Source organism: Patella vulgata, chromosome 4, assembly GCF_932274485.2.
Source record: "Patella vulgata chromosome 4, xgPatVulg1.2, whole genome shotgun sequence".
Classification (NCBI taxonomy): Eukaryota; Metazoa; Mollusca; class Gastropoda; family Patellidae; genus Patella; species Patella vulgata.
Window position 1 is genome coordinate 60,096,840 of NC_065882.2, and position 27,723 is coordinate 60,124,562.

Sequence of the window (27,723 nt, forward strand, 5' to 3'; positions counted from 1 at the left end):
TTCCATTCTAGCTTCAGTTTCAAATTAATTTTCAGAAGTGAAAGTATTAATGGTGTATTCATGAGATAATTATGAACTAATCAACAATATGTCATTATCAAGAAGAGATAGTAACCTTGGAGGGCCCAAAAGGGCCTCATCTACAACATTCTTCTATGGACGTATTACTCGTGAAGAGGCCGAGAAGATTTTGAAGATAAAGGGTATGCAGGATGGTCTTTTTTTATTACGAGAGAGTATCAGTCCATTAGGAAACTATGCAGTCAGTATTTGTAGTAATGGAGAGTAAGTAATTGTTTTAGTTGATGTATTCCTTTTGGTAATAATACACATCTTGGTACTGCAATGTGCCCTTCTCTTCAGAATTTATAAATTACCGATATGAAATCTTTTACTCTCAAATCCAAAGCAAAATTTGAAAAGAATGTGAAAATGCTAAAACTGAGTACTAGTATTAGGTACTTCCTTGTTATGCACATAGATTTATTCTAATGCAGTTAATCAGGCCGATAGGGGCGGGGCAAGTCCTTACCCATTTTTGACTTCTTCTCAAACCAGTGGTTGTGCATATTCAAATTTGTTCAAATGAAGCTGTTGGATGGGGTGAGGTGGGGTTTGGCACATTTTAGGAGCAAATTAGTTTCATACTTTTTTAACTTCTTCACCATACTTTTTTTTTATCATCTATTGCTTGACGATTGCTTTGGCCAATAGATACAACCAAATTTGGCATATATTTTGTTTATGTTTTGATTTTTCATATTTGCACAGTTAATGAATTTTCATACTAAATCACATGCTTCCATGAAGTCAGGAAGGGGATGTCAGATTTGGAATTAAATTATAAAGTTTGTTGTATAAATTTGTGGATTTGTAGAAGATTTGACATATTATTATTTCTTTTATTCAGTATCCATCATTATATTATTGAGAAAAAGGCAGACGGTCAGTTTGTGATACCCCAAGGCAGAAAATTCCCTGGTCCAGTTGAACTTATTGAACATTATAAGAATTATTTAGAAGGCTTTGTCACAGCACCTACAATACCATGTGAACGAGATCCAAGTCAACAGGCCATAGCTTTTCGTGGAATGACCTATAGTGACTTGGAGAAAGAAATGACAGTTAGAGCTAAAGCTATAAAGGTAATTCCATCATAACCAGAACAGCGTGGTGGCTCGGTGAGTAAGACACTGGCTTACTAACAAGCAGTTCCCAGGTTAGCTGTGAAAGTTCATCTGGATTTTCCAGTGTGGTTCCCACTTGTCAGATGGGAAAATTTGAAAAAGGAGTAGACAGTAATGCCTCTACCGAGGCACAATTTCCCTCATAGCACACTGCTTATGCTTGTCTTCATTAGCCCGGTTGGTGCAGAACAGTAGTACGTTAAACCTGATTTAATCTTCACAAAAGGAGTGGAAAGAAATGAAGATAAAATGTCAAGCCAGCCAGAAATCATTTGTTTTAACTAATTGAAGGGAGAGAGAACACGGTTCCTGGAAAACACTTTATATCCAGATCTAAAATTACATTAATTTAGTTAAGGTCTTGTTAAATACTTGTAGCAAAGCCAAGCTTAGGCGTGGGCAAAATGAGCCCAGGATGGACCACAGTTCATGGCAAGAAAACTATTAAATTCAAGATTAAAGTTTCACTCATCGATCTAGCGATGCAATATGGTGGAGGCTGGGTGAGTCTGCGATCCCTCAACCTTGTCTGTGATTGGTCGAAACCTGTGACGCAGGCGATCGCAAATGCTTTTTATAGGGTGTTATGCATGCATGCCATTCAAAAGGCCATTCGTGCCATTCGAAAGGATATTAAATAATCTTTTCGTAGTGGTAGGGGCCCTGCAGCTCTAGTTTGACGTGTTTACAATGTGTAGGGAACCTATATAGCTTGCTGTATATTTTTCTAAATGTTATTTCTTTATAAAAAAAATATGGTGTTTGTATGTAGTTCCCTTGGAATTTGTTCCAAAATCTACATTCAAATGTAATATTATATAACTTTTATAGAAAGTAGCATTTGGACCAATGAGAGACCATTTAATGAAATTGGTAGCAAAAGAATTACATTTAAAACAGCCATGGTTCCACGGTAAATTATCTCGCTCAAATGCTGAATCAAGGATGACCAAAGATGGTACCGAACAGGGTAAATTTATGTAAGTGTCAATAAACTTATGGCTATAAGTTTAGCTAACCTTGTACTTTATTGGAATAATAACGGTCTATACAAATCTTTATAAAAAAAAAGTTCTTGCGAAATAATAAAACGAAAACCCATACCAAAATGGTGACTATGTGACTATAGTCGAGCTTACACCCTTAAAAATCAAATTTTAGTATAAAGTTTAGAAGCAGATCAGAAATAAAATCATGATATATTATTTATGTCTAGCAAATGTTTTAATGTCTCAACCAGCATCATCGTTTGATCCATCAGCTACACAGATTTACAAGCCTGTCCACATCTTTCAAATTAAAATGGGTCTGTCTCCGTCCGTTCGTCCATATGTCACACTTTGTGGGACACAATATCTCTGCTTCTAATTGAGCTAGAATTTTCAAACTTGGTGTAGGTGTTTATTCTGTGAATGCCTTGACTGAGTTCGATGATGAGCAATTTCTGCTAATGCTAAGCAGAGATACGTAGTTTGATTGGTCAATGCTTTGGGGCACGATAATTTTGCTTCTAATTAAGTCAGGGTGATGAAAGTTGGTGTATAGTTTCATGCCTTGAATAAGTTCGATAATGAGGATTTTCGGCTTAGGTTAAGCAGAGTGATAAGTAATTTGATTGGTTGCGACTTTGTAGCTTGACTACTTTGATTCTAATTGAGTGAGAATGGTGAGACTTGGCGTATACATGTATCATTACATCAATACTTTGACTGCGTTCGATAATGTGATTTCCTATAGTACCTTGACTAAGTTCAAAAATGAACATTTTCTGTGTGGATGTGTTGGGACATGATAACTTTTGATTCCATGTGAATGAGATAGTGAAACTTGCTGTATAGTTTCAGTTGGAATACCTTCCTTGAATATAAGTTCGATAATGAGCAATTTAATTGGTCGAGACTGGAGCTCGACAACAATTCTAATTGTGTGAGATTGGTAAAACTTGGCATATATCTTTACATCAATACCATGACTAAGTTTGATAATGCGCATTACATCAATACCTGCGTTGATGTTTTGGAAAATGATAACCTTGATTCTAATTGATTGAGAGTAGTGTAACTTGGAGTATAGTTTCAGTACATCATACTCGGAGAAAAATGTGTGTCATAAAATTACTTTTTTAATTTGGTGGGTGACATCAGCCTCTGCGCGGGCTTCTTTAAATTAGTAAGAGTTTAAGCATCATTGCCAGGTAATCCTTTTCTATTGCATTTTTTAAACATAATTAATGTGTTTGCCATAGTAGTGTCAATTTTAATATTTCTTTGTTTTCAGGGTGAGGGCACATGATGATAAAAAGACATTTGCTTTGACATTATGCCATGAAAATTCAATAAAGCATTACTTTATAAATATCAACTCAGAAGAAAAGCTGTCTATAGAAGATGGACCAAAGTTTGAATGTTTGATAATGGTACAAGCTGTTTACTTCATTTGTTTAATTTCAGTTCTAAACAGTGTAATACCCCCAAATTTGTCTGTATTGGTTTACTGTCAATGATTTAACCTCATAAGAGTTTCTGGCTGTGCTTTCCATTTCATATTTAGTATTATAGAGAAAACAAATTAAACATCTAATATAAGTAGACCTATTGATTATAGTGTTTACTTTTGTACGATAAGTTTTCTAAAATACCTGATTAAAAAAATGCATCATTATTATATGGAAGGATAATGTTGCCAATATTATTTCAATGTTCACAGTGCAAACTGCATAATGTCAGCAGTTCAAAAAACTTCTTTTAGTTTTACAATTTGCAATTTCTATTGCTCCACAATACCAATCTCGCGGTGTTAGAATACAGAATGCACTTTTCAATAATACAATATACAGTATAATAGTAATTTTGCACATTACACTTCTCCATTCTGCATTTTGCACACTAGACAACTGCATAATAGAACATAGAGAACCTATACCTTTTATGGGATCTACGACGTCTTACCCACTAAGCCAACCTACTTTGAAGAAAAGGATAAAAAGATTCAAGTTGAAGTAAAAGGGGTGCAGGGTTGATTTGCCCTTATTGAATGGTAAGCCGACTTATTGTATGGTGACTTATTGTTTGACAGCTTGATCTCTGCCCCTTTTACTGACCTTGACCTTGTAGATTGATCGCAGAAATTATTAATTTCCGTCCTAGTCCAAACTTTTTTCCGTATGCAAATGAGCTTTGTCGTAGATCACATATAAGGTATAGGTTCTCTATGTTCTATTATGCAGTTGTCTAGTGTGCAAAATGCAGAATGGAGAAGTGTAATGTGCAAAATAACTATTAGACTGTATTTTGTATTATTGAATAGTGTATTCTGTATTTTAACACTGTGACATTGGTATTGTGAAACAATGGAAATTGCAAATTGTAAAACTAAAATACATATTTTGAACTGTTAACATATGCAGTTTGCACCATGAACATTGAAATAATATTGGCAACATTATCCTTCCATATTATTTTGCACCTTAAAGGAAAATGTTGGTGTCCACGTACCAATACTACATATGTGATAGAACTGGTTTAACATATTCCAAATATGATTTTACCACAGAGATCTTTGCTTCAGTTGAAGAAACATGTAGTGACACAAAAAGAGGAAAACATGAGTTAATTGTACTGGCTGAAGTAGATTGTGAATTTTCAGGTCACTGATAATTCTGTTTAACACGAAAAGTTGTTATATGAAACTGTAAGGGGATCTATTTGAAACTAACTATTTATAAAAAGAATTGCCTTTTTCACAAGATAAGTGAAAGGGAGGAAAATTACAGTTTAGATTTTGCCAGATCATCACTTCAATCAAATAATATTCTCTTTTATGACAGTTGATTGATCATTACCATAATAAACAAGATGGTCTAGCCTGTAAATTAACAGTACCATGTAAAAACCCAAGTTTCAGTAAAGAAGATATGATAAGTAAGTTTAAATTCAAGTTAAAGGGACATAAGAGAAAACTTTGATAATGATTGTTTTTAGGAATACTTTCAAAAATTAACAAAAAATGTTGAAGAGTACAATCACATTTTACGTATCTCAAGTAACTCACTGTATATGTATACACTTTCCTATATTGTTGTTCATGGTGTTTCATATTACTCTGTAGTTTAGGGTAATGTCGCAGACAATCTGTCTTATTTTTATTATAAGCCCACGTGTTAATGTGGTCGTAAATTGTAATCACCCTTTCCGTCCGTTGATCCATCCACATTTTCTTGTCAGCACAGTATACAGAGGCTGGAGTTTTTATCAGATTTTTTTTAAACTTTCAGGAAACTTGAATTATGACAAAAATCGGAAATAATATTTTTAGAGTTATGCCCCTTTTTTGCAGCACTGTCCACACTACTTGTAAGACTTGTCAGCTTTATAGAGGTCAGATTTTTCTGAAACATTCAGGAAGCTTTTATTATGATAAGACAAGAATCCATATTTCTTTTCGTCAGAATCAGATGAATATTTCTAGAGTTATGTTGCTTTTTTTGTGGAAACATGCCCAAATTGCTTGTAATGATTGTCAGCATTACAGAGGCGAGTTTTCTCCAGATTTTTCGTAAACTTTCAGGAAGCTTGTATTATGTGAAGATGATAGAAGCTATATTTTTTTAACATGATTTTAGTAAGATTTGTTGTGAAGCATTGTAGAGCGGGAGCCCAGGGGGGTCAACTTAGATGAAAATTATACCAATTTCTCCTATATGGTATCAATGCATGTATATCTGGTATCATCAGAATGTAAGTCTGCGGGGTTTCTGGTGTTGGGTGTGGTATTCCACGCCCAAGATGCCATGCTCCCCCCAACCCCCACCCAACCAGTAGACGTGGTACAAGGGTTAATCAGCGAACTGGATGTATGAGATGTGTTGTTGACGTTTGGGAAAGTAGGACGAGGGGAAATGTGTAGGGAGTGAAGTGCTGTAATGGGATAGTTAGATGTATTATGAATGGTTAGAGTGGCTGTGGTGTTACGGTGAAATACTATGCCGCCACCGTAACACCACAGCTTTATGATTTGTTAGACAGGAGTGATGTAATGGGTGTCAACAACTGGGTATGCTGGTACCGTCGCAACGTAGCCGTGAAATATATATTGTGGGGGGGAAGGGCGGAAACGGAAAAATATACAATGTTGACAGTATGTGCCAGGCATGAGGCTGCGCAGACCGAGCGGCAGCTCGATAGAGAGTGTGTGGGAGGGTCACCCTCATAAAAAATTTTTTTTTTAAATTTCAGTTTTCTGTAAGCAGTGAAAACACTATTTTGGCATTGTTTGCGGGGTTAAACCTAAAAATCACATTAATACACCTATTGCACGATATTGTGAAACTAGCTGACGAAGACAGCTCGGGCGGCGATTGTTCGACTCGGGGCTGCTCTGTCAGTATCTAACAAACGCATTTAGTTCGCGTACAACTTTTAAAAACCGAATGTCAGTATGGTATTTCTCACATAATTGGTTATCGCAAAAACAGAGTAAACTGAAAGCGAGTAATCTCGACTCAAACCTATAGTCTATAGCCTACTTACCACAACACTCGTCACTAGGCTTCCTATATTATTGTTTGTGGACGGTTTACTACTCAGTGATAAGCCTGCGCCGCAAAAAGAGGTCTCGCCTTTTATTATTAGTATAATGACTTCCTCATGTGCGGCAGGTTAGTTTGCTTCTAAAAACACTGTTTTCCGTTCCAAAAAATACAAAAGTAATTTTCTACCAGATGACCATGGTTCTTTTCCCTGAGACTAGATAATTTCTCTCGTGTAAGGATATAGCTATGGATAAGTTCATACAAGGTCAATAAATCCGCGTTCACTTCGGGTCACACTGTTGAGAAAATAAACCGATGGGTTTGTTTAGTAGCAAATCGAGTGTGAATCAACTGAGTTTGTACTGAAAAGTTTTTGAGTGATATGTATGAACTGTCTTCACACATTCGGTTTATAATTAGCGATACACAGGTACAGTAGCAAGTGTTGTACTTCACAGACTATTTACCTCCGAACTACCTCCGCACGAAATCCCCGATTTGGGTACTTGTTAAAAGAAAAAGAAATAGTACCTGTGCGCATGCCAGTAAAAAAAAACTAAGAGTTCGCGCATAAAAATGCCCGAACGTACCAGGCGCCAGGTCATCTAGGCTAGATTAGCTCGAAAGTGTACCACATGAAAATTGTACAGTAGTGTACCGTACATCTTCAGGTATTACAGAAACACTCTTACAGACATTTCTAGTGGTGGGGTACCCCTGAAAGAGCTATGTAATTGCCAGACATTTGTAGTGGGGGAGTATCACTAACAAGAGTTATCTAATTTCCAGACCACAACTAGGCTAGATTAGCTGAAATCTGTAGCACCTAAAACAGCATTGGAGTTGTTCAATTTTTTAGAACACGGGAACAGTGCCCGCTAATCTAGCCTAGTTGGGAGGTTGCATTTTGGGCCGTGTCTGTTAGAGGTAACCCACCGCACAAACTGTCTAGCAGTGGTCATTCATGATTCCTGTGGTGGTACTGAATAACTCCAAAACTGTTTTAGGTGGTACAGATTTCAGCTTATCTAGTCTAGCTGTGGTCAAGAAATTAGATAACTCGTTTCAGGGACACTCCCCCACTACAAATGTCTGGCAATTACATAGCTCTGTCAGGGGTACCCCACCACTAAAAATGTCTAATACCTGTATGATTTTCATGTGATACACCCACCATCAGAAACCCGGTAGACTTACAATATTATGATACCAGATATACATGCATTGATACCATGTAGGAGAAAATTGGTACACTTTTCAGATAGGTTGACCCCCCCTGGGCTCCTGGTCTATTGGCATCATAAGATTCTAGATCCTTATCAAATTTCCCTTCTGAGACAAAACTGCTGTGTGTTGGTGTATTCCATGCTTTGCCTGACTATCTTTTATTATTACCTTAGCGCACTTGCAGGGATCTTTCCATGGGAGGGAACAGGAGAACCTACGAGATTGAGAATGCGACATACACTCACACCAGAGATCGAAACCATGACCATAAGTCAGAGGTGACTGGCCAGCTAGAGCTTGAAGTGTGACACTCTAGACCACTAGGCCATCCCAACCCCAAAAACTTTCCTATGTATGGTCGCCCTTTACTATTATAGAAAGCCATATAGTGATGTTCTGGGCAATTTAAAAATTTATGAATATTTAAAGAGAGTTATGCTTTAATATCGAATCCTTTAAGAATTTCATTTCTTAATATAATAAATAGTATTTAGATCATTTATGACATATTTTTTATTTTTCAGAATATATGAGAACATGTAATGAAGCACTGTTTTCCAACCAATCTCGTCAATCGGTATATATTACTAATCTTTTTATCTATATATAGCTAGACTGTTTTACAATATAGAATCAATAAGAAAACTAAAATATGCTGTAAAATGATTAGCATTGCTTATATGTAGAGCTGAAATACCCATCTTTCATTACCAGCTTTTTAAGCATTACCAGTAAACAAGTAGTCCCAAATTTCACAGAGTATATCCTTTGATGTGATTCGCTTTAAGTTTGCAAATCGTAGACAAAAATGTAATAAAATAACCCATTTACCTTGTCTGAAAATTTGAGGTCAAAATACTGAACATTCTGAAATTGTTTTTTGGGTTATAGTTTAGTAGTTTAGTGTATAGTTGAATCGATGTATCGCGATTCACATTCTCATGATTCAGTGATTTTTGTCGCTTCAGTGAGTGACCCATCACTCTTTATTATCCATGTCACACATTATACATAGGTACACAAACACTTTTTGGGTCCTTATTTTGATGCACATCAATATCGTGATATGAAACAGTTTTATTTCTTCAACATCAGCAGGACTAAAAATATCAATTATTCACTTATCCTGTTGTTTTCTTGGTACTCAATAAATATTATTCCAGACTCGATATATGCTACATAACATAAGAAATATGGAAGCTTATAGACCCTATTGAAGGGAATGGAAGCTATTTGACCCTGTTGAAGGGAATGGAAGCCTATTGACCCTATCGAAGGGCTGGAACCTTATTGACCCTATTGAAGGGAATGGAAGCTTATTGGCCGATTGGCCGTAAGGCCATTTCCTAAAGCTGACGACTTCTGGTAACCTAATTCCGGCCTGTATTAACCCCAACTAAAAATGTCCCCGCTTACCAGTAATTACTAATTTTTGCATGAGGGTAGGATAAACAAAAGTAATTAGTTATATTCAGTAATATATATATATGGTATGGTTCCTTATATACTGAGCGCCATGGAAAACGCATCACTTTGTTTTTCGTATAACAAAATGATCCTGAAACATATCTTATTTATTTTGCTTCTTATTGTGAACAATATTCAAATGGGAACACATCAATAACAACACATTTGTACACTTATGGATATTTAATCTGAAATCAAGGGTACAAAGTCAGAGGGGTAAAAACCAAAAGTACGACACAGATGTCAGTAGCGCGTGTGTTCTCCGTGGGCCATCATCACGGTAGGCTACAGCATTAACGCGACCCCTGTAAATGTATAGGGCAGTCCAGTGATGAAATGTGAAGCCTCCCCACACCATTACACTTCCCCCACCCCATCGATTCGTTTCTAAGACGCAGCAGTCTGCAAGATGTTCCCCAAGACGTCTCCACACACGTTGACGGCCATCAGCGTGATAAAGATGAAAGCGACTCACATCACTGAAGAGCACACTTTGCCAGTCTACTCTTCTCCATGTCTGGTGTCCTTGAGCCCATATCAAACAGCCGCTGACGGTGATGATCCCTGAGGATAGCTCCAACATAAGGTCGTCGTGCACGGAGTCCTACTTCTCTTAGACGACGTCTTACGGTGTTGGCACTTACTGGTCCTTGTCTTCCGACGACTGCTGCACCTGTTCGAGTCGCTGGGCGGAATCTGTCATGCAGATGAATGACCCGGATGTAGCGGTCTTGAGCCTGGGTTGTAACCAGAACGTTGACTGTCACGTGTTGATCCAGTAACTCGAACACGTTCCACCAACCTTACAATAGTGGACTGATGACAATTGAAGTGTCTGGCAATAGCACGTGTAGACATGCCAGCCCTGGATATTCCCATTGCTTCATTCCGTTGATTTTCAGTAAGTCTCGGCATCTCTAGCTCGATTCCTTCACACGTCAAACAAATTACGACAGATTGACGTTTCACAGTTCATGTACTGCACATTAAGTTGAAAACATGCTTTTAAAGGGCTCACACACAATGCTGCATGTGAATATTGGGTTTTTCATGTGCATCTCGTGCAATTTTTTTTTTTGCACACGGGCCAATATTTTTTGCGTTTGGGAGCATTGTGTGAAACAATAGTTCATAGTATTGCATAATATTATACATACAAAACCACCTAGTAATAAAATATTTGGGAAAAAAAGTGATGCGTTTTCCATGGCGCTCAGTATAATAAATAATTTGACTGTTGTAAATGTATTTCATTAGATGTCAAGAGATGTACTCATTCCTCCTGAACGGGTATTCCGTACTGCTTCCATGAGATCTCAGATGCCTGTACCACCTATTCCATCTACAGAAGTTATAGACACTGATGATCCTGCTGGTAAGATTTAATTACTAATATGGTCTATTTCATAAAACGAATAATGGAAACAGTGATGTCAATAGATTTTCTTCTTAATTTTCTTTGTTAAAGATGCAAACAAATTATGTAAGAGCGTAATCTGCATTTTACAGGTTTTTATTTTGGCTTCAAATATATTCATTTTGAATTATTTAATTTTGAACTGTTATAGCAAGAAAGGTCAGCTCTTTATCAAAATCTTACATAATGCATCTTTAATTTAGTTTTGTAACAGTAACTCAGGAAATGTCATTGCGTTCAGCAAGAAAATAAATGTTCTGAGTAATTACATTTTATATGCCCCATCGTCCCCCAAGAGTAAGAAATTGTTTTTATACTCCCACATTTTCATGTGGAGGTATATTGTTGTTGCCCCCCTCTTTCCGTCTGGACAAAATGGCCATTCCATGTACGCAAATAGTGTTAAAGTATGTAATATCAAGGTTGTGGACACTCTAGAGTTCACAATTTTGATCGAATGTTGATGAAACTTAAAATACACATTTATATCATAAAGATAGCTTTGTGGATTATGCCCCCTGATTGTACGAAAAATCACAGGTTTTTTTAGCTTCTCTATTCATCTCTTGCAGAATGTATCCGTATCTTACATGGCAACCGCTTGTAATTTATTTGATCAAAATTCCTTTCTCTTAATAGTCTTGGATTTTTATACGTCCACATTTTCAGTTAAAGTATGTAATATCAAGGTTGTGGACCCTCTAGAGGTCACAATTTAAATCCAATTTTGATGAATCTTAAAATATATGTTTCTATCCCAAAGATCTTGGTTCCTTTGATATTCGCGAATATCGGACTGTAATTTCCTGGAATATAGCCCCTGATCATACGAAAAATCACTTTTTCTAGCTTGTGACGCCTCTAGAGGTCACAATTTTTATTCAATTTTAAAAATTGTTTAAATATATCACTACTATTTAGTAATTAAAATTATGTTGTGGTCCACCATACTCTAGAGGTCAGAATTTTTATCTGATTTTGACGAAACTTAAAATATATGTTTTATATTCCAGAGATTTCGATTACTTTTGATATTCGCGCATATCGGACCATGACTTTCAGTAATTTGCTTGTCTGTAGGGGTCTTTAGCAATGGGAGGAAACCAAAGGACCCAAAGAAAACTCACTATGTTGGACAAGCACAGACGACCATACTCCTTGTCACATACAAACTCGGTATCAAAACCACACCATTCGACTCAATGACATTTTAATATTTTAATATACATGTACATGTAGTAAAGAAAATGAAATGAAATTGGGGTTTAACATCCTACTGCTCTGCTCCTTCTGGGTTAATGAAAACGGGTATACGCCATGCAGTGTGCTATGAGAGAACTTTTGCTCAGAGAGCGGCTCTCAGCACACTCTTATATCGAATTCTAACTGTCAAGATATCTTTTACGTGCACGCCAATGTGTAAACGGGACTCAGTTTTTCATCCCATCCAAATGATTATTATGCTGTCCCTTGTCAGGCCCTCGGTCCTGCACCACTGACAAGGATTAACCACGCCAGAAAATCCTGATGAACACAGGACCTCCAGGTCATCGAGCCAAAGTCTTACTCTCTGAGCCACCAATAGCTCCCAACATAGTAAAGATATAAGTCCTCAACAGTAGCAATTCTGTATACATGACCATTGCTTGGAAAACACATTTCTTGATATTCATTACAAATAAGTTCAAAGGGTCGGACAGATGACCCAATTCTGCTCAAATGAACACATCTTTAATAACCAATTGAATTGTGTACATGTTTTGTTATATTATAGCTTGGTGAAGGTAGGAGAATATCAGCTGTATTTTGACTGAATAATTTTTTTTTTTAAAGGTGCAGATGAAGCATCACCAGATATCAAAGATGTGAATTCTGAAAGTCTAGAAAGTGAATACATGCAAGTACGACGTAGAGAAAAACGTTTTGAATTGGAACCTCAAAGACTTACATTACAGGATGAACTAGGTATGATAGCTATTTATAGATAAGCCATATAATACTTATTTATTGTCCCTAGCCTTTTGAAGAAAGCAGGGGACTATTAAAATCTGGCTGCTTGCCTGCCTTCCTGTCCATCTGTGAATGCCTGCCTGTCGGCTTGCCTGTCCATCTGTGAATGCCTGCCTGTCTGCCTGTCTGTCCATCTTTGAATGCCTTGACAGAGTTCAATCATGCACATTTTCCACTATGGCTAAGCAGAGTTAAGCCATTTGAATGGTTGAGACTTTGGAACACAATACCCTTGGTTATTGAGTGAGAGTGATGAAACTAGAGTATAGATTCATTATATCAATACCTTGACTGAATTCGATGATGATAATTTTCTGCTTTGGCTAAGTAGCGATAAGCAATTTGATTGGCCAAGACTTTGGAACATAACAACTCTGCTTTTAATTGAGGTGCAATGTTTAAGCTTGGTATAGATGTTCATTAGGTGAATGCTAAACAATTTCATTGGTTGCTCTGCTTTTAATTGAGGTGCAATGTTTAAGCTTGGTATAGATGTTCATTAGGTGAATGCTAAGCAATTTCATTGGTTGATGCTTTGGGACAAGATAACTTTGATACTAACTGATGGAGAGTGATGAATACAATACAATAATACTATATTTTATACACCAATCTGTGAAATTCTTAATATACAATACAATAATACTGTATATCTCAATTCTACAATGCTGTATTTTATACTTCAATCTTTAAACTACTGCATTTTATATGTATTTTATTTTATTGTAGGATCTGGTCAGTTTGGGTCAGTAGTTAAAGGTATTTGCCGAATGGATAAAAAAAAAATTCCTGTAGCTATTAAAACATTGAAAAATGAGGAATTAGTTCCTGGTGTTGAGGTATGTAAATTAACATTGAATATAACCTGCCTGCATATCTATACTGGGAACAGCCTGATTAAAACACAGATCCTATTTCGTTTCGTTTTTTTATAGTTCAAAATTTCGTTTTACTTGTCTTTACTACTCTAGAATCTGAAAGAGTTGTTATATAACCCGAATTCTGGTTGTTGTGTGAGATTAGCCAATGAAACGGTCTGTTGCAGCAATTTCTTGGCATGCGGTGCATGGAACTGTGGTATCCCACTAGAAACATCAATGCTGATTGGTTAATCAAATGTCTAACGTCATAGGGTCAAAAGTCGCTCGTATGACCCCTGATGCGACCTCCCAATACATCCGGTCAGATCTTCATGTAGTGGAGGCCATTGAAAGAATAAAAAAATAAAATGAAAGATAGATCTGTAGTTTAATCTGATTGTACTGGGAAACAATAATGAAAACACATAAATGGATGACTGTAAACCTTGTCTGTGATTTCACAACAATGTTTTCATGATTGTGTAAATGAACAATCAGGTTAATTCTCGCTTAACCCGTTAAGCGTGACGTTTTTAAAACGTTAACTACCCCCTATTGTGTAATTAATTTGACGAAGTGACGAAGAACTATGTACTATGTTCTAAGAATAAGTTGGGGAAAATACCTCCAAACCGTTATATATTTCGCCCTACACACAGTGAGTGAGTGGCAGTTGTCCAGGACGTAATATAACGTCTTACACATGCTGCGAATGTGGGGGAATTCCCAAGGGATTCCCCCAAGTGACGAGCTATATTCTAAGAATAGGTTGGGGAAAATACCTCCAAGGTGTTATATTACGCCCTACACACAGTGAGTGGCAGTTGTCCAGGACGTTATATAACGACCTACGCACTTAACGGGTTAAACACTTGAAATTGTAATTGCCAGAATGGGAATGTTGAAAATCACAATTTTATGGTGCAGTCATGAGGTGTAAAATCATAAATATCACGCACATTGTGCAAGGATTTGGATGTCATCATACTACTTTCCTAAGACTAGCAGATCATTTCCAGCAGAGAGGGCCTGCTTGAGATCAGCTAAGGTCCAGACGGCAACAAACACATTATCCTGTACTTTTGCCACTGTGCGGGTCCAAATGGGTTCATAATTGTTGGTATCTGACGCTGCCCTGGCTTTTGATTTTTACTCCTTGTGCCTGTAAAATTGTTAAGGTCTCTGTTGGGTGTTGTTGAATTTCTTGTGCCAGTCTTCAATCATGCCAAAAATCACATATCAAGCCTGCCAGCAATTCCTGTAAAATCAGTTGTGCATATCAGTATATTCACTTGATTTGGCATGGTTATTATATAATAGGTCATTTGGTGGTGGCCTGCTTGAAGAATGACAGAGTTCTTGATGATACATTTACTCGCTGTTGTTGCTCTGGGATTTAACGTCTGCTTTCACGTTGAGTGATATCACAGATGAACCTTTATTTTAGTAAATCCAGTGCACACATATACTCAGTTTGGCATCTATATAAAATATTATGTATATATTTCAATGCAATTAATATTTATTTATTTTTTTAGCCGGAGCTTTATAAAGAAGCAAAAGTGATGCAGGAATTGGATCATAAGAATATCGTTAGATTGATTGGTAAGCACGTAATGAAAGTATGATAAAAATAAGAAAATCATGTGTCATGGAATTAATAAAAAGGTGGTTGACTGAAAATATGTATTGAAATTTATGCGATCATGGTAATACTCTTCTTCTAAATTGTGGCTGTCATCTGAGAGGTTTTTTTCAATACCAATGATAGAACTCGCAGACCTGTATCAGATAATTACATTATTGTTTTTACACACCCACATTTTATTTTGTTATATATTACCATCACCCCTTTCTTACCATATGCCCACAATTTTAAGTTATTAACCTACTCTAGGAACTGCAATTGTCATCCAGTCTTTTCTGAAATTTGTATGGTTTGACTAACAAAATAAACAAGCTCATCTTAACTTTTTGAGTTATGTCCCTTGTAACAAAACCATGTTAACACTCTGGAGGCCACCAATATATTTAAGATTTTTTGTAGTTGTTGGTGGAGATATTTGTTGGGATTAGAAACCCATTATTTTTTTCGTCATGGACATCAGATAATTTTGTGTTTTATTTGACAAATCCCTCTTCGTCCATTGCTTGATTGACTTCTGATACTTCATACATGCCAACCTGAGGAGATTGAAAATCAGAATGCCTTGTATTGAGGGTAGAGCGAGGACCGCAGGTCCAAGTTCGATCGGTGCAAAGCACCGTGAGTGCCGGAGGCTTGAAGGGCATGGGGTTTGGGGTCCGCCTAAAACAGCTTGAAAACATATTTTATCAAGTCAGAAGGAAATATGGCTAAGGAAGAAGCAACAACGTTACTGGCAACTAACGATAAACCCGCCGTGTACTGTACGAGTGTATGCGAGAATGGCTCCGCGTAGCAAATAATATCCGCAAAGTATGCAAATTAGGCACGGCCTATGACGAAATAACCACATGACATTTTAATCTCGATTAGTCCAGACATATTAGCTTATTCCATTTTATATAAATAATAATCGAGAAAACTGGAGACATGTTTTCGGCTATTTCCGTCGTTTTACCGCGAATTATGCAAATTAGACAGGGCAAATGACAGAAATAACCACATGACATTTTGATCTTGATTAGTCCAGACATAATAGCTTATTCCATTTTATATTAATAATAATAAGGAAAACATGACACATGTTCTCAACTATTTTCGTTGTTTTACCGCCATCAGATTCACAACAAACAGCGAGAATGCCGAGACAGTCGTCAATGTAAAAATAAAACGTGAGGGATTTTATCAATCAAAAAGGTCAGGAATGAAATATAATAAATTTCTTCCAATAAATTTTAAAAAACGGAATTATAAAGAGTAAAATCGGAATTCAGAATTAGACTCAGAAAATCGGAATGATTCCGACAAAAATGGAATAGTTGGCATGTATGAATTACTTGAGTTTTTGAGGGAGTGTGTCTATTCTTCCCGTTCAATCAAATCTCTCTTAAGTACAGCAACATGACAGCCCTTCGTTTAATCTGGGGTCTTCCCTAAAACTTTGGAGACTGATTTAAAATCTGTGAAAGTATTGTTTGTCTCCCAGCAGTATTGTTTACATTGTAGCCGTTTTGATAGCCTCGTTTGTCACGCAATTAGTTTTTCTGCAGTATTCTGCTATGCACTGATTAATTGGGCATAATACATTTCGTGAGACATGACATGACGTATCTGGAGCTCGGTTTAAACCTGAATAATATTGTTACGCAGTTAGGTATTGATCGTTAATCAGACTATTGACCAGTCATAATTTTCAACAGAAATTTGCTTTCATTACAGCAGTGTTTGAGTGGGATGAGTATGGGTTTCTGTATACTTTAGTTTGTAAAACAAATGCATGTATTAAGACATATAATGATCAGAACTCATTAACCCTTAAGCTGCTGAATTGTTGACGTTATATATGGCGTCGTCAACTGAATTGTTTTAGGAATACATGCATGACGTTGGGTGCCTCTACTAAAACTGATATAGCTTCCAGAATCTTCAAATCAGATTTTTAACACTGACACTGTAAAAATTAACAACTGTGATCAAATTTTCACATAGTTCAATATCTTCATCGTTAAATAATACATCCAACACTTCCTAGGCAGTTAGTCGTGACATAACGTCACGTTTTGTTTTTTTTGGGACATGTATCATCACATCTGTCCCCCAAATCTTCGGAAAATTAGCGAAAAAAATGTAAACAAAGCAACAAGAATGACAGCAGACTGCCCTTCTTTCGTTTAGTGCAACGCCACCTATCGAACATGGGAGTTAACTCTATCAAAACGCCCGGAAATAAATACAATCGATTATCCCAGAATATTCCAGGTGCCGTTTATGGAGGGCTCGTGCCGATTCCGGAATAATCTGGGTACCGCAGTACAAGGGTTAATGATTGACTCACATTTATTTCTTGTTTTAATGTATTTATGTCAATAAAGTTCTGTTTCATTAATGACTTCCAAATGTTCAGTGTTACAGAAAAATTCTGATGCCTCATTTTACTATTACTTACATTTATTGCTAATCATTGATAAATGATCAATATCCTTAACAAAATAGATCTGTAGGCGTAACACATTGTTTATAAACTTTTCCACATTTAAAATGTTTTATTGACAGGTATTTGTAAATCAGATAGCATTATGCTCGTCCTAGAATTAGCACCACTTGGACCTCTGAACAAATTTCTTCAAAAGAATAGGTAAGAACAATATTTCAATTCTCCTCTTAGCCATTGTTATATACATTTTTATACATCCACAGTATAAAAGGTCGCAATTTCTATCCGATTTAAAAAAACGTTTAGATATACTCTTCAAAAAAAGTAGGAGATATTAAAATGCAAATACCTATGCAGGTTGTGATATGATAAATAGTTATGGACACTTGACATGCTTTGAGAGTATGTTCACAGAACCACTAAGCTGCATGTGCGACACGCAATAGCGCCATACACGTGGGAGGGGTTATTTGTCAAATTTGACAATTCAAGAAACCGACAACACTGCAAGAATTGGCCGTGGCACTGCGTGGGTCAGATTGCCCCAAATCATGACTGGACGGTTGATAAAGAGCATGCCACGACGAATTGCTGAATATCTGAGGATTGGTGGAGCAATTACTCATTATTAAGACAAAAATCAAAATTCCATTTTCACTTTTGACAGTGCATCTCTTTGCGAGTAAAATGGGGCCATTAGATAAGCCGCCCATATGAACTGTTTATGTTCATGTGTAGGCAATTGGCCTGTTATTAACATACACTGGTTACCTCTAATAAAAACAGCAGTGCATTTCTGCAGTTTTGTATTGTTTCTGAATATCCCCTACTTTTTTTTGAAGAGTATATATCACTATTACACTTTAATGAGGGTTGAGTGTGAATTTCGTGAAAATCGGCCCGAAACTGCCTGACAAAATGGCTGCTCCTTGTACGCAAATAGTGTAAAAATATGTAATACCAAGGTTGTGGACACTCTAGAAGTCACATTTTTATCTGATTTTGATGAAACTTAAAATATATGATTATATCCAAAAGATTTGGGCATATCAGACTGTAACTTCCTGGATTATGGCCCCTGATAGTAAAAAAAATTGTATTTATTTTTTAGCTCATTCTCTGTCCATCTCTTGCAAAATGTGGGAGTATCTTGGATGGTAAATGCTTGTTTATCGATGCATTATTTAAGCGCTAAATTTGCCTATTGCAGGTCTTTCTTTTGGCATCATATGGTATATTAATTATTAATTAGACATTTATTCACATGACAAGTCCAACATTCATAACTTCGCTTGGAGCCACGGTGGCTGAGTGAGTAAGACATTGGCTCACTAACCTGGAGGTTCCGTGTGCTATCCCTTCGTGTTGATCAAGAAAGTTCATCTAGATTTTCTGGCATGGTTCCCCCTTGTTAGCGGTGTAGGACGAAGGGCCGGCAAGGGATAGTGTATAGTCATTCGGATAGAATGAGAAACCAATTATGTTCTGTGCACATAAAAGAAACCTTGACAGTTGGAATTTGATATAAGAGTAGGCCATACTTATGCTGTCCGGGCAAAATTTCGATCATAGCACACTGCATGGCACATGTCTGTCTTCATTAGACCAGTTGGAGCAGAACATGACGTTAAACCCCATTTCATTTCATTTCATAACTTCTCTTAGAATAAGTAATTTGACTGAAATTTTCAATGTATTCCATTTTCATTGTGTATTTCTAAACTATTATAGCAAGAACTATCAGCTCATTAAATAAATCTTACAAAATGCATCTTTAATATGATCTTTATATAGCAGATGCATTATTTATACATGTGTAACAAGTTTCTGTAAATTTTAAATCTTTCTCCATGTTCCTGTATTTTGTGGTTTTTGTCTAAGGAAAATGAAGAATAACTAAGCCAAAGAACAGAACAAATTATTTAGTATCAGATCAGTACATTATGGTGAATATTTTACAAAGAAGATGAATCATTATACAGATACCACTTATTATTGATGAGTTAACATAGTTGTAGATGGTCATCATGGCTGTTGAAGTTCTGTTCCGAGACTGGACAGATAATTTGATGAAAAAATGGCTTTGCTCCCTACCTACACCACACTATTGAGATCTACATTGGTAGAATATTATTAATCAAGTTATACTATAGGTATACAAGGACTTCTCTCTTAATCTGACATTCATCCTTGTATGTATCATCATCACCAATAATTATTGTGATAAAACATGTTCTATATTTTAGAGATATGAAGGAGGTACAGATTATCAGATTGATGTTACAAGTGGCTAAAGGAATGGCTTATTTGGAAAAAAAGAAATTTGTACATAGAGATTTAGCAGCTCGAAATGTTTTATTAGTCGACAAAGCATTTGCTAAAATCAGTGATTTTGGAATGTCGAAAGCTTTAAGTCGAGAAAATAATTACTACACGGTATAGTTTATGTTTATATATTTATTATTTTATTAATTAGGCTGCAACAATTTGAATTTCTGTTTTTTGGGAACAATTTTGGTTCTTATTTCTTAAAAGGTTATTGGTTTAGCGGTGGACACACTAGCCGAATGATTCGCCCGAATCCAACAGGTTTGATATATTCGGCCGAATTATATTCGCCTGGTGTGTCCGCTTTTTCTCTTCTTAATTGCTTTCAGCTTCAAATTTCTAGGGTTAGAACTTGAAATGTTGTTCATGAGACCCAAGTGGAAATTAATTTATCAAGACCCTCTGGAAAAACTAAAAATTAATGTTTGGCCTTATTCTGTGTTTTAATTTATTCCTTTTAATACCAAATCTAAATATAAGTTTTTATATGCCTGCATTTGCATGTGGACGTATATTGTCGTCACGCCTGTCTGTCCGGACGTCCGTTCACATTTGTTTGTCTACAGGTCATAATTTTTATACGATTAGGACGAATCTTGGAATATAGGTTTATATCCCAAAGATTTCGGTTCCTGTCGATATTGGCATATATCGGACCGTAATTTCATTGATTATGGCCCCTAATTGTACAATAAGCGGTTGATATATTCTTTGCCATGTAAAATAGATTGATTATGCCTATAGAATGTGGGGAAGTGTATTTTCACTGTTTGTTATTAAATTAAATTCTACAATTATTAGGCTGAGAAAGGGAAATGGCCCTTGAAATGGTATGCACTAGATTGTATATATTACCATAAGTTTGATTCCAAATCTGATGTGTGGAGTTATGGTGTTACAATGTGGGAGGCACTAACATATGGCGACAAGCCTTATGGTGTAAGTATAAGAATAAAATTATAATTTGCCGTGAGATTTTTCCTTTCTTCCTCTGTAGATAAGTTGAAACTTTGTGTTAGGTTTATGCTTGTAAGCTCTGTGCCAATCTAGTATTGAGTGTTATTGTAGTCTATTTTATCCCAAACATACAGAATGTCAAATCAATAGCTATAATATTAATTAACTTAATACTACTTAAAGTAACCATTAGATTGGCTTTCAAATTTGGCTAAAAATTTATGGATGTATTGAGTATTATCGACGATAATCGGGTTGAGTGGTAGTTATACACTCAGTACACTATATTAATTTCGGAATTTTGAATATTATTCACCATGTCTTGATGTCCGATTGGGCATATTCCCGGTCGGACAATTTTGGGCATTTGGAAAAAAGATTCGGACAAGTCCGGAATATACGGGCAAAATCCCATCACTGGTTCAATCTGATGTCTTGAATTCTCTACTTCTACATCCGAACTTTTCTATAAATAAAGAAGTAAATGTACATCAATATATCACTATCAATAAATGGATATCCTGAGAACATGTTCTGTCTGTACTTTTTATGGTCAGTAGTCTTATACTATGCTTTTCACTTACATTCGGGAGCGATGGTGGCTAAGTGGGTAAGACGCTGGCTCGGTAGCCTGGAGGTCACAGAGAGAGAGAGAAATGGGGTTTAAAGTCCACTCGACACAAACCAGGCTCACTTCGGGACCAACATATGGTTTAATTTTATTTCAATAATTCGCTTGCACGTAGGGGTCTTAGGCAGTGGGAGGAAACAGGAGGACCAGGAGAAAACCCACGAGGTTGGACAGGCGACCCTACTCCTTGTCACGTACAACCCAGGATTTGAAACCACGCCAGATGATTCAGTGACAGGCTGTCTAGTTGTTCGTATGATATGAAAAACCAAGGTCCCGTGTATACATTGGCGTAGATGTAAAACATTTCTTGGCAGGTGAAATTTGATATAAGAGTAGGCCATAACACACTGTATGCCCGTCTTCATTAGCCCAGTCAGAGCAGAACAGTAGGACGTTAAACCCCATTTCATTTCATCACTTTCATTCAGATGTCAAAATATCAGGGTATGTTCAGAAGATATTAAGTAACTTCCCTAGATGATGTCCATTTTACTTTACTCAACCCTAGTACCTTGAAAAGGGAATTTGTCTGACTATTTCTTGTCTGGTGCTGTGTATCTGGTTTCATATAATGGTATCACATTCCAAGTTGTTTACTCAGATTGAGATGATATTAAATTCCCAACAAATTACTTTTATTTCAATTGTTTATTTTTATATTTATTTCTAGAAAATGAAATTTCCACATATTGTTGAATTTCTAGAAGCTGGAAATAGATTAAGGAAACCAGATGGATGTAGTGAAGCAGCGTATAATATTATGATGTCTTGTTGGAAAAAAAAGTAAGTTAATAGCAGTTTTATAGTTATGATAAATTTGCTTGGATGGTGTATTTTTAAATAAAGAATAGGGTCAAATTAAATTGCAAATTTAGATATTTTCACACATTTTTAACATCTTCTTCGAAAATATTTGATGGATTTCAATCAAATATGGTATATTTGTTACTTAGATGATACATATTCAGATTTATTCCGATGAAGTTCACTATTGAGGTTGGGTAAGCCTACCCAACACATCTTCGACATCTTCTCCTAATCTATTTGATGTATTTTAACAATTTAGCGTGAGAGTAAGATCCTTGGGATATTCTTGGACCTTTTAAAATTAAGTTCATCAGCCATATCAGCAAATTATTGAACAAGTGGCTGCTATGCAAGATACCCCCACGTTTTGCAGGAGATAGACAGAAAACAACCTAAAAACATGATTTTTTTGTACAATCAGGGAGCATAATCCATGAAGTTATGGTCCGATATGTGCCAATATCGAAAGGAACAAACATCTATGGGTTATAAACATATATTTTAAGTTTCATCAAAAACAGATACATATTGTGACCTCTTAAAGAGTGCACAAGCTAAACACGATTTTTCATACAACATAACTTAGGTATTACATACTTTATACTTTCGATAATAGTGTATATTGGTCCTTAATTAACTCCTGGATTATGGACCCTGATTGTACAAAAAATCATGTTTTTAGCTTATGAATCCTCTTGAAGTCACATTTTCGAATGTATAATTAGTCTAAGACTCTGACAAAATGGTCGCCCCCCTTTACACAAATAGTATAATGAGCATGTAATACACTTTTATCTGATTTGTATGAAACCTAAAATATATGTTTATATCCCAAAGATCTTGGTTCCATTCGATATTGTACGAAAAATGGCCTTTTATTAGCTTATTCTCTGTCCATCTCTAGCAAAATGTGGGCATATCTTGCATGGCAACCGCCTGTTTGTGCAATCAGAGGCCATAATCCAGGAAGTTTTGGTCTGATATGTGCTTACATTGTGACCTCTAGAATGTCCACAAACAAAATGTGAATGAATGGATGGACAGGGGTGATGACAATATACATCAACATGAAAATGTAGGCATAACAAAATCAATAACTATATTTTGTTAGTTCCAAAATGACCGAATTTATGTAGATTGGCTGTTAAAATAATGTTGTTTGACCAATAGAAATTGCAAGTATAGATGGAGAAATAATCCAGTCTGTTTAAAATACAGATCTATATTTCGTTTCATTTTTTTATACTTTCGATGGCCTACACTACATGAATATATGACCAGTTGTACTGATAGGTCAGAGGTTATACGAGTGGCTTTTGATCCTATGACGTCAGACATTTGATTAACCAATCAGCATTGATGTTTGTAGTGGATGACCCACAGTTCCGTGCACCACATGCCAAGAGCTCACCGTAACAGACTGTTTCATTGGCTAATCCCTCACATCATTCAGAACCCGCCAATGATAACAACTCTTCCAGATCCTAGTGTAGTAAAGACAAGTAAAACGAAATTTTGAGCTATAAAAAACGAAATAAGATCTGTGTTTTAATCAGATTGGAAATAATCAATATATTGATTGGATAACACCAACCCACAGATGGATGATTAAGCAAACTGAGGCTTTTATCATATATTTTGACTACTGATACTTATTATTATGTTTTTATTTGCAGTAAAGATGAACGACCTAAGTTTTTGGAATTAGCAACAAAAGTGGATTTACTACATCAAAATTTATCATTGGGATGAAATCATATGTTTTAAGCTATGTTCAACTAAATTACTGAAATGGGTAGCATTTTTTAAATGCAGCAATGGCCTAAAGATGCGTTATGTAAGAGCTATAAATTTGCCTAATGCAGGTCACTTGTTTGGCCTCAAATGTTATATAAAAGCCCAAAATTGATGCTCTAGACCATCGGATTTTGATTTTAATTAAAAAAATTGAAAATCGAGACATTGTTTAATATCATAACGGTAGCAATGACAATCAAGACTACACTGTTCTTTCAACGGCAATGACTCCACTCAGAAATGAAGTATTTTGACTGAAATTTTCCACAATGTCCCATTTCATTATCTATTTTTTAATTGTTATGGCAATAACTGTCAGCTCTTATCTAAATCTTACATAATGCATCTTTAAGCCAGCCTTAAGAAAGAATAGGCAATTATTAAAAATTAGCTTGATCTTCATGTAACATTTGGTAAACTGCTCATAGTAAACCAAAAAAGAATCTGTATTACAGGTAAATTGAAAGTTAAAATATGTATATCTCAGAATAGGCATGCCATATTCTTCTCATATTTTGCATACAATATGATATCTATTATTATCACATTTATTTTTGTACCAATTGCTGAAAATTATTAAATTTCATGTAACTATTTTTGATTATTATATTTTAATTATTTTTGTATTTTAAATTTTGCATAATAACTGTTTTATTGTTATTTTTACGCAATAATTTTTTATTTTAGCTTAAAGTTACTCTTACGCATGAATGTATATCCTTATTACGGATTTGCTTGAATACTACTATGAATTGTTTTTGTATTAGAAAAATTTCCTTCAATCTTCTCTTTACAAGAAGCTTGAAACCACCCTGTTCTTATTTTTAATAATATATCACCATGTTAGTCCAAGAAAATGACCACAGTGAATATGAAATGAAAGGAAGTAAGATCGTTTCATCTTCTTCTTTGGGTTACTAAATGGCATACCTTTAAACCACATCTAGAAAATATTTTGGTTATTTTTAGAAAGAAAATAAAATGATATAGATATTGACTACTAGGCCGCATTCCATGGGCACAAATTGTCGCTGCAAAAATATTTTCGTTCCTACAAATCCGATCTAGAAGAAATTTTGTCAGTGTATAGTTCATATAGAGATATTCGTTTGTTGTAATTTTCTTCAAAAAATTTCATAGTTCTTCGGTGATATTCTTCTTTGAAATCCGGACTATTTATTGATGGTAAAAATTCATAGTGCGCGAGGTCACTGGGCAGAATTCAGCGTTGTTCGCCGCGTCACATGATCATTTTTTCCACAATCGACCAATCTACATTTCTTCACGAGGAGCACATTGCAGTTATACATGTAGAAGCTACACGAAATGGCGACAAAGGCTCAAGTAACTTGTATTGTTCACTTAGACAGTGTTAATAAGGGAGGTGCAGAACCCTTTACAAATACAAGGTGAGACAAATATCGTGAGGTAGCTATAGACTGGTTTCAATTGGATGGAAATGACCAATCCATTGCAGCATTTTTTGATACAAATGGATTTATTACGAAGGATACAAGATACAGTCAAGGATACAAGATACAGTCGGCAGTGATTTTGGATTTCACCCAACGTTATATAAATGTTTTAAGAACAAAACAATTAAAAGATGCGAGAAAGAAAGAGAGTGAGAAGGCGGCGTCTACATTCAGTCAATCCAACCGCAACTAAAACTGTCACCACATACATGATACAGACTATTACTGTCACACTGTGATTCATGTGGTCATAATTTATTTTACAAAACATTATTTAACATTGAAAATGTGTTTGGCACTTTTATCGATGATTACATGTACACTATGTCGTACATGTAGGTGAGCCCAATATTGATGGGGGGTGGGGTGCCATCTGGTTCATTCGCAATTGCAGACTAAACCCATTTTTCTATATGAGAATGAAATCTGACAGCTTTTAATTACAGTCAAGTGTTATTTGAATTCATATATCTATTGTAAGCTTATACATTGTAGATGCAAAATTTTATTTCGTCCATATGGACTTTTCCCTTACAATTCTGAGCTAGTTCAAATTATTTAAGCATTTATTCTTAATATTTCTGCAACTTTTTAAGTTCTCAACCTTTATTTCAAAATATGTTTTTTCATTCTTAATCTTAGCTATACACTAGCCTATCCATGATCATTATTAAGACAGCAGGCTAGACAGGTTTTAAGTATGTTGTTATGTAAAATGAATGATTTTATTAGAATTACACTTATAGAAGCAGCGACCTTGTTGTATTCTCTGTAGTCTCCCTTGATATTAAGGCATTTTTCTAGTGAATTTGACCGGTCCAACATCCTTAATCAGTGTCGTAAAAACCTGACTGACTGCCACATTTGTGGCTCTCATACACCACTTCTCTACATGGATGGGACGTTTTTTGGGGTTAATTTCATCTCTGTTCGTCCCGACCGCGAGCAATTTGCAAGGTAAATCGTGCACATGGCTTTGTTTACAAATGCTATGACCTGGCACGTAACCCCAGAATTTTTTATCGCAACCCCGCAAGCGCGACCGCTGGTTGGCCAAATTTTTAATAGCTGCGCAGGATCCAACTCACATCTACGCAAATATGGCTCCGCACTATAAAGAAATAAGTCATCGATTTCTAGCCTATTAAATTGACAAATTTTATTGGAGAACTTTGTTGACATATTGATTGCACGATTATTGATAGTCCGATTTGTAGACCGGTTTAGCGGGAGCGAAGGTGACAAGATTTTCACCCCGAGAATTTGGCCTATACCTCCATTCTTTCATGTTTTATTATCAAAAAAAAACACCCAATCAGATATATGGGTCTATCTCCCAAAGACCTTGGTTTCTTTCGATATTGGCATATATCGGACCATAACTTCATGGATTATGGCCCCTGATTGTACGATAAAATCACGTTTTTAGCTTGTGGACACTCTAGAGGTCACAATTTTCATCTTGTTTCCTTTCAATATTTGCGCATATCGGATTGTAAATCTTCCTGAATTATGTCCCCTGATTGTACGAAAAATCACGTTTTTAGCTTGTGGTCTCTCTAGAGGTCACAATTATTATCCGATTTAAAAATATGTTTGAATATATCACTGTATTGACGCTTGAGTTCGAATTTCGTGAAAATCGGACCAAAACTGCCGGACAAAATGGTCGGCCCTCGTACGTAAATAGTGTGAAATGAAATGAAATGGGGTTTAACGTCCTACTGTTCTGCTCCTAACCTGGGCTAATGAAGACAGGCATACGCCATACAGTGTGCTACGAGGGAAATTTTGCCCGGGCAGCGGCGCCTTATATCGAATTCCAACTGCCAAGGGATCTTTTATGTGCATGCCAATGTGTACACGGGACCTCGGTTTTTCGTCCCATCCGAACGACTAGACAGCTGTCCTTGTCAGGCCCTCCATCCTGCATCACTGACAAGGGGAA

The 27,723-nt window shown here is 36.0% G+C and overlaps 1 protein-coding gene across 1 annotated transcript; it reads left to right on the forward strand.

Annotated features, from left to right (window-relative positions):
• The first annotated feature begins 38 nt into the window (after nucleotides 1–38).
• On the forward strand, nucleotides 39–26,529 carry LOC130010425 (tyrosine-protein kinase SYK-like). Its single transcript, XM_056100385.1, has 15 exons — nucleotides 39–285; nucleotides 911–1,145; nucleotides 2,019–2,167; nucleotides 3,465–3,603; nucleotides 5,014–5,107; nucleotides 8,469–8,521; nucleotides 10,669–10,786; nucleotides 12,662–12,793; nucleotides 13,568–13,677; nucleotides 15,237–15,303; nucleotides 17,897–17,978; nucleotides 20,024–20,213; nucleotides 20,907–21,044; nucleotides 22,367–22,479; nucleotides 24,180–26,529. The coding sequence occupies exons 1-15, from the start codon at nucleotides 89–91 to the stop codon at nucleotides 24,253–24,255; spliced, it is 1,893 nt and encodes a 630-aa protein (XP_055956360.1). The 5' UTR covers nucleotides 39–88; the 3' UTR covers nucleotides 24,256–26,529.
• Nucleotides 26,530–27,723: the final 1,194 nt, after the last annotated feature.